We start from the raw sequence: 6,917 nt of genomic DNA on the forward strand, positions 1-6,917 counted from the left end.
ATTTTGCATCGTCTCATTCTCTTTAAAGTCACTTAAAGCACCTTCTTAACCTCATTTTGCATCGTCTCATTCTCTTTAAAGTCACTTTAAGCACCTTTAAAACCTCATTTTGCATCGTCTCATTCTCTTTAAAGTCACTTTAAGCACCTTCTTAACCTCATTTTGCATCGTCTCATTCTCTTTAAAGTCACTTTAAGCACCTTCTAAACCTCATTTTGCATCGTCTCATTCTCTTTAAAGTCACTTTAAGCACCTTCTAAACACCATTTTGCATCGTCTCATTCTCTTTAAAGTCACTTTAAGCACCTTCTAAACACCATTTTGCATCGTCTCATTCTCTTTAAAGTCACTTTAAGCACCTTCTAAACACCATTTTGCATCGTCTCATTCTCTTTAAAGTCACTTTAAGCACCTTCTTAACCTCATTTTGCATCGTCTCATTCTCTTTAAAGTCACTTTAAGCACCTTTAAAACCTCATTTTGCATCGTCTCATTCTCTTTAAAGTCACTTTAAGCACCTTCTTAACCTCATTTTGCATCGTCTCATTCTCTTTAAAGTCACTTTAAGCACCTTCTAAACACCATTTTGCATCGTCTCATTCTCTTTAAAGTCACTTTAAGCACCTTCTAAATCTCATTTTGCATCGTCTCATTCTCTTTAAAGTCACTTTAAGCACCTTCTAAACACCATTTTGCATCGTCTCATTCTCTTTAAAGTCACTTTAAGCACCTTCTAAACCTCATTTTGCATCGTCTCATTCTCTTTAAAGTCACTTTAAGCACCTTTAAAACCTCATTTTGCATCGTCTCATTCTCTTTAAAGTCACTTTAAGCACCTTCTAAACCTCATTTTGCATCGTCTCATTCTCTTTAAAGTCACTTTAAGCACCTTCTAAACACCATTTTGCATCGTCTCATTCTCTTTAAAGTCACTTTAAGCACCTTCTAAACACCATTTTGCATCGTCTCATTCTCTTTAAAGTCACTTTAAGCACCTTCTAAACACCATTTTGCATCGTCTCATTCTCTTTAAAGTCACTTTAAGCACCTTCTAAACACCATTTTGCATCGTCTCATTTTCTTTAAAGTCACTTTAAGCACCTTCTAAACCTCATTTTGCATCGTCTCATTCTCTTTAAAGTCACTTTAAGCACCTTCTAAACACCATTTTGCATCGTCTCATTCTCTTTAAAGTCACTTTAAGCACCTTCTAAACACCATTTTGCATCGTCTCATTCTCTTTAAAGTCACTGTTCCGTCTAGATCGGAAGTTACGGAACGCCTAAAAGTAGGCAATATAGTTCAGAACCAAACCTGTAGAACAGAGTACAGAATAGAACTGTAAAAACGCGAAACGATCAGTAACCAAATTACAGCGATGAGAACTATTCATCGCTAGCCCAGCATTGTATAGAACTAGTATACACAGCAGTAGTTAGTATTTAGGTATCACTATTATAGCATCGTATCGTGGGATGCCTTGAGGTTACGAAACTGTTGAAATACATGGAGAACTTGGAATAAAGAAGCGTAGGCATTATTTATCAAGGCAATTAGATCCGAAACGGAATCCGACCCACGGTAGTTCTATTTGGACACCTTTTTGCCGTCTAAGTCTCCATAAGTTGGAAAGGAAGAGTACTAGTCTGTTGGCCTGCCCATCGACTTTGCTTTTATTTCCAGAGCGAGTAACCTTAATCCGCGGAGGTTACTTCCGAGCTCTTTCCATCCAGGCAGTGGTGGCTTCCATCCGCTGAAGTCACTCCCTGGATCCTTCCTCACGCCACGAGGAAGGTCGGTGCAAGTCTGTGTGTAAGTTCGTTCGGCCGCACACCGAACATATGGTCCAGTCGAACCGGATCCATTGTGCTAGTGAAAAGTGAAAAGACAACCCGATGCCACGAGTTAGGCACACCCCATCGAAGCAAGTGGATTCCCCAGCGAAGACGCCGAGTGAGCCGACAGCGAGTACTTCAACAAGTGAACCTCAGGACAGCGAGAAGATGGAAAAAGCGCTGAAGACGGCAGTCCGCCAACGAGCGCAGATCAACGCCAAAATACTGAGAGTCGAGCAGACGCTGAAGGAAACGAAAGAGCCAACCGTTTCCCAGCTGAAGGTGCTCGCCAAAAACGTCGCGACTGTGTACGCGGAATTTAGTGCCATACACACCACCATCGTAGGCCTAATTCCAGACAGCGCAATGGCAGAGCAGGACGGCGTATACGACGAGTTCGAAGAAGTATTCTACGAGGCGTCCAATAGAATCGAGGAGTTGCTGCTAGCCGCGGAATCGAAGACAACGAACAACAAGCCTGCCGCGGCTCAAGTTGTCATCCAGCAGCAACCGCTCAAGGCACCGATCCCGACTTTCGACGGCACTTACGCTGCATGGCCCAAGTTTAAGGCCATCTTCGAGGACCTGATGGCCAATGCCGGCGACAGTGATACTATGAAGCTGTATCACCTTGAAAAGGCATTGGTCGGCGAGGCTGCAGGTGCAATTGATGTCAGCATTCTCAACGCTGGCAATTACAAGCAAGCCTGGGAGATTCTGACGGAGCGCTTCGGCAATCATCGAGCCATAGTGGACAGCCACATCCACGGATTGCTGAACCTCAAAAGGATGACGTCAGAAAACTTCCACGAGCTAAGAGCTCTGGTCCAAGAGACTTCCCGGCATGTGGAAAGTCTCAGATTCCTAAAACAAAACCTGGAAGGAGTGTCGGAACCAATGGTGGTCCATCTGTTGGTTTCGGCTTTAGACAAATCAACCCGAAAAGCCTGGGAAGGGACGCAGCGGAAAGGTGAGCTGCCCCGTTACGAGCAGACGATGGCATTTCTAAAATCCCGATGCCAGATTTTGGAAAATTGCGCAGCAGCGTCATCATCAGCTCCTGTGGCCAAACTAAAGGGCAACCATCCGCTTTCTCCGAGACATCCAGCCCAGGAGAGCTATACAGCAGCGGTCATTCAGTGCGAAATCTGTGGCAAAGAACATCAAAATATAAATTGCCCAGAACTGCTGAAAGGAACACCACGGGAAAGAAGTAACACCGCACAAAAAGCAGGACTATGCTTCAACTGCCTACGGAAGGGACATCAGTTACGGGAATGTCCCTCCAAGAGGAAGTGCTACAAGTGCCAGCGTCGCCACCATACGCTCCTGCACGAGGACCTAGCACCCACCAGCCAACCAACTATTTCCATGGCAGCAGAAGTAGAACCTCAACCTCCGACCCCAAGAGTGCATCCTCCATCGACAGCGGCAGAGTACGGCGGACCAGTGGTAGGAGAACAACTTTCGACGGCATGTGCATCGCAAACCATCAAACCCAGTAAGAACGTCCTGCTGTTGACTGCCGTGGTCAACGTGCTGGACGCCAAGAACCAGCCACATCGCTGCCGCGTCCTCCTAGACAGCGGTTCTCAGGTCAATTTCCTTGCTGAAGAAATGGCCAACCGTCTAGGACTGCCAAAGAGACCGGCAAACGTTCCGATCGTGGGAATCAACGCGTTGCGCACGCTCGCTCGCGACAAGTTGACCGTTACCATACAATCCCGAGTGAACAGTTACCAAACAAGCTTGGAATGCTTGGTAACTCCAAAAATAACTGGCACGATCCCATCCTGCAACATCAACATCGACAACTGGGACATTCCGGAGGGAATAACCTTTGCTGATCCAACGTTCTACACGCCAGACAAGGTTGATTTACTGATCGGGGCTGAGTTGTTCTTCGATATACTCAAGCCAAGCCAACTCGATCTTGCCGATAATCTACCTCGTCTGCAAGATAGCCAGTTTGGTTGGATTGTGTCCGGAGCCATAGTAGAGCAGCAGATTACCATCCCAGCCATATATTCCCACCACGCTTTGGTCGACATCGAAAAAATGATCCAGCAGTTTTGGCAGATTGAAGAGGTTCCAGACGTCCCGGAACGATCCATCGAAGAACTTGAGTGCGAGAACCATTTTCTAACTACATATCAAAGGGACGAATCTGGAAGGTTCATTGTGCGACTACCGTTTAACAAACAACAAACCCTGTTGAACAATGGTCGCACGGTAGCCCTCAAACGGTTTATGATGTTGGAGAAACGACTGCTTCGCAACCCAGAGCTACAACAACAGTATGTGGAGTTCATCCGAGAGTACGAAACTCTAGGGCACTGCCGACAAATCCGTGAATCCGACGATGTACCCAACCAGCTATCCTACTATCTGCCACACCATGCGGTTTTGCGGCCATCTAGTTCGAGCACGAAATGCCGAGTCGTGTTTGACGCCAGTGCAAAGGCATCTCCAGCCGAGTTATCGCTCAACGACGTGCTGCATGTAGGACCAGTTGTACAGAACGATCTCTACTCCATTGTTCTGAGATTTCGAATGTACAAAGTAGCCTTTTCGGGAGACATCGCCAAAATGTATCGTCAGATTCTCCACGCTAAAGAAGATCAACGTTTCCTGCGGATTTTTTGGAGACCACACCCTTCCGAGCCACTACGAGTCTTCGAGTTGTGTACAGTTACCTACGGTACAGCATCAGCACCATTTCTTGCCACCAAATGTTTGCTCCAATTGGTCGAGGAGGACGGGGATGCCTTTCCGATTGCATCCCGCATAATAAAGGAAGAGACATACATGGACGACGTTCTCTCAGGTGCGGACTCGGTTGAGGAAGCTATAGAAGCCCAACACCAACTTAAGCGGCTTCTCAACCAAGGAGGTTTTCCCATCCGCAAATGGTGCTCAAACTCGCTGGAGTTTCTTGAGCATATTCCAGTAGAAGAGCAAGAAAAAGCCATCCCAATGGCCGAACGAGGAGTGAACCAGGCGATAAAGGTGCTTGGGTTACTCTGGGACCCAAAAGCAGATCATCTATATATCGCGCACCAGCCGAAGCCAGTCGCAACAGCTGACCAAAGGGTTACGAAGCTCATCATTTATTCGGAAGTAGCCAAATTCTTCGACCCTCTGGGGTTAGTGTCTCCGGTCATCGTGTTGGCTAAGCTACTCATTCAACGTCTTTGGAAGCTGAAAACTGACTGGAACGACCCCATCGACGAAGGATCGATGAAACAGTGGCAAGAACTCCAACCATCCTTGCAACACCTGCATCGCATCCAGACTCAAAGGTGCGTCACATTTGAGGGAGCAACGTCGTACGAGCTGCACGGATTTTCCGACGCCTCAAATGTGGCCTACGGGGCTTGTATATACCTACGAAGCCTGTTTCCTGATGGTTCAGCGAAGCTATGTTTGCTCACTAGCAAATCCAAACTGGCTCCACAGCACGATGTGTCCATCCCACGCAAAGAGTTGTGCGCCGCTCTTCTCCTCACCCGGTTATTTATTTATTTATTTATTTATTTTTTTGCCAGCCCTGAGTTTGAAGTTCCAAGAAATTGTGTTGTGGTGTGACAGCACAATTGTTCTGGCTTGGATTAGAAAACCATTGAACCAGCTGCAGCTATTCGTCCGAAACCGAATTGCGGTAATCCAGAAACACACGGAAGAGTGTCGATGGGAATATATAAGGTCTCATCACAACCCAGCTGACATCGTTTCGAGAGGCATGCTACTAGAAGCCTTGGAAACCAACAACCTCTGGTGGAGTGGACCCGATTACTTTCATGAGGCGAGCTATATGGTTAATCCAGCAGATCCTGTTCCTGAGGACGAACTTCCCGAATTAAAAGGAGTGATGGCCAACCCAACCGTGACTATTGAACCATTTTCATTTTTTGAACGGTTTAGTTGTTTTCGAACGGTTCAGAGAATCATGGGATACGTTCTCCGGTTTGTGGAAAATTGTAGACGACCGTCAACCCAACGACATACCAGCCAGTATTTAACGATTCCCGAGTTGCGCCGTTCTACTGAAGCCATCATCCGTGTCACCCAACTCATCCATCTTGACGACGAAATCCAGCGAGCAGTGAAAAACGAACCATCGAAGAAGTTTGCAAACCTTCGTCCAATCTACACTGAAGGTTTGCTCCGTGTGGGAGGCCGTCTGGATCGGTCTCTTCTACCCTTCGAAAACCGCCATCCTATTATTCTACCAAACAAGGATCCAGTTATTCGTCTTATGGTTCGACAAATGCATGTGGAGTTACTTCATGTGGGACAAACCGGCTTGATGAACGCCTTACGTCAACGATATTGGCTCTTGAATGCACGCTCTACGATTCGGTCTATCACCCGAAAATGCGTCACCTGCTTCAAGACCAACCCAGCCCCCGTAAGCCAGTTGATGGGTAACCTGCCAGCCGCCAGAGTGACGCCATCACCACCGTTTGCAGTTACCGGAGTGGACTACGCCGGTCCAATTTTCATCAAGCAAGGTGTTCGTCGTCCAGCAATGATCAAGGCATACATAGCAGTCTATGTGTGTATGGCAACAAAGGCAGTTCATCTAGAAGCAGTGTCTGATTTAAGCACAAATGCGTTCATTGCATCTCTCAAGCGGGTTATCAGTCGACGAGGAATGATGCAGCAGATTCACTCGGATAACGCAACAAATTTCCGAGGCGCAAAACACGAGCTACATGAATTGTTCCAACAATTCCGAAACCAGCAAACCCAGGACACCATCCAAAGTTGTTGCCAGTCCCGAGAAATTGAATGGCATTTCATCCCGCCAGATGCCCCTGAGTTCGGAGGTCTTTGGGAAGCTGCGGTGAAATCAGCAAAAACTCATCTCAAACGCATCGTAGGCAACACCAAACTCACCTTCGAGGAGTTATCTACCGTCCTCACCGAGATCGAAGCTGTACTAAACTCACGACCACTCTTCAGTATTTCTAACGATCCCGCGGACCCCCAAGTGATCACGCCCGCTCATTATTTAATCGGTCGACCACTCACGGCTTTAGCGGAACCATCTCTACAAGACACCAAGGCGACTCGACT

At 47.0% G+C, this 6,917-nt stretch overlaps 1 protein-coding gene across 1 annotated transcript; it reads left to right on the forward strand.

Annotated features, from left to right (window-relative positions):
• Positions 1-2,003: 2,003 nt before the first annotated feature.
• Positions 2,004-5,137, forward strand: LOC131271155 (uncharacterized; the record flags this gene model as incomplete). The annotated part of the gene is made up of 1 exon (XM_058272544.1): positions 2,004-5,137. A coding segment is annotated over exon 1 (3,134 nt), but the record flags the coding sequence as incomplete, so codon positions are not given.
• Positions 5,138-6,917: the final 1,780 nt, after the last annotated feature.

The sequence above is a fragment of the Anopheles coustani genome, unplaced genomic scaffold (genome assembly GCF_943734705.1).
Source record: "Anopheles coustani unplaced genomic scaffold, idAnoCousDA_361_x.2 U_73, whole genome shotgun sequence".
NCBI lineage: Eukaryota > Metazoa > Arthropoda > Insecta > Diptera > Culicidae > Anopheles > Anopheles coustani.